Genomic DNA, 1,345 nt, shown 5'->3' on the forward strand with positions numbered 1-1,345 from the left:
TGTGTCTGTGTGTGTGTGTGAGAGAGTGTGTGTATGTGTGTGAGAGAAAGAGTGTGCATGGGTGTGTGTGCGTGTGTGTGCACGCGTGAGTGTGCGTGTGTGTGTATGTGTATGTGTGTGTGAGTGCACGCGCGTGTGTGAGTGTGTGCGCGCGTGCGAGTGTATGTGTGTCTGTGTGTGTGTGAGTGTGTCTGTGTGTGTCTGTCTGTGTGTGAGAGAGTGTGCATGGGTGTGTGTGCACGTGTGAGTGTGTGTGCGCGCGAGTGCGCGCGTGCGAATGTGTGTGTGTGCACGTGCGAGTGTGTGAGTGTGTCTGTGTGTGTGAGAGAGTGTGCGTGTGTGTGTATGAGAGAGAGAGTGTGTATGGGTGTGTGTGCACGTGTGAGTGTGTGTGTGCAAGTGCACGAGTGTGTGTGCGAGTGCGCGAGTGTGTGTGCGAGTGCGCGAGTGTGTGTGCGAGTCTGCGAGTGTGTGTGTGCGCGAGTGCGTGCGCGCGAGTGTGTGAGTGCGCGAGTGTGAGTGCGCGAGTGTGTGTGAGTGCGCGAGTGTGAGTGCGCGAGTGTGTGCGCGAGTCCGCGAGTGTGCAAGAGTGTGTGTGTGCGAGTGAGAGAGAGAGAGACAGACAGCGGGGTGGGGGGTGGGGGAGCGTGAGGGGTCACACAGGAGCCATGTTACCGTGTGGGTGCGAGCACGGCGGGTCAGGGTGGCCACACAAAATGGCCGCCTCACCTTGTAATTCCGACAGATCGGGTTGAAAGCGTTGGTCCCGCAGGCGAGCAGCGTCCGGTCGTCGCGAGGAACCAGGACCCGGATGAAGTTGTGACACTCGTCCTGAGGGAGGATTCGGCAAAAAATAAATTCAGTCAAAACTCTCCCGTATTCTCTCCAGACAAACTCAACAAAAAAATACACTCAGGCTGCACGAGGAGCCTTAGGCCCGGATCCACGGTAGGGGGAGGGCCCTTAGCAACGGGGCCTGCGAGTAGGCCTCAGGCCTGGCTCCTGGTTTAGATCGTTGACCATTAAGCCACCCCCATCCCCCCGGAGACAGAGAGAGAGCCCCGGGACCGCTCCCACTCGGCAAATTCCGAACCCTTTCCCACCCAGAATTTCACGGCCTCTTCCGCCGTCGCACAGGGCCTCCAGCAGGGCACGTCGGGCAATGCCTGTGTCCCCGCCGTTACCGAATCCTACCCCCCACCCCCGCAAACCCCTCAAGGCTTCCCTCGACGCGCCAACGCTCCCCGCTTCATCCCGGGTGTCACTCACTCGATGCTTCCCTCGCATGGCGCAGTTCTGCATATCGCTAGCCTTGGTCCTCCACTGGACTTTCTGCAGGATGAAG

At 59.3% G+C, this 1,345-nt stretch overlaps 1 protein-coding gene across 1 annotated transcript in view; it reads right to left on the reverse strand.

Annotated features, from left to right (window-relative positions):
* LOC109926292 (semaphorin-6D-like) overlaps nucleotides 1–1,345 on the reverse strand; it is a gene marked incomplete at both ends in the record, with an annotated part of 11,779 nt that overhangs the window by 6,423 nt on the left and 4,011 nt on the right. The window contains 2 exons of the mRNA XM_048593960.1: nucleotides 730–831; nucleotides 1,270–1,332. Coding sequence (XP_048449917.1) covers nucleotides 730–831; nucleotides 1,270–1,332 — 165 coding nt within the window. The remainder of the gene's footprint in view (nucleotides 1–729; nucleotides 832–1,269; nucleotides 1,333–1,345) is intronic.

The sequence above is a fragment of the Rhincodon typus genome, unplaced genomic scaffold (genome assembly GCF_021869965.1).
Source record: "Rhincodon typus isolate 14 unplaced genomic scaffold, sRhiTyp1.1 hic_rhity00004828, whole genome shotgun sequence".
NCBI classification, from domain to species: Eukaryota; Metazoa; Chordata; class Chondrichthyes; order Orectolobiformes; family Rhincodontidae; genus Rhincodon; species Rhincodon typus.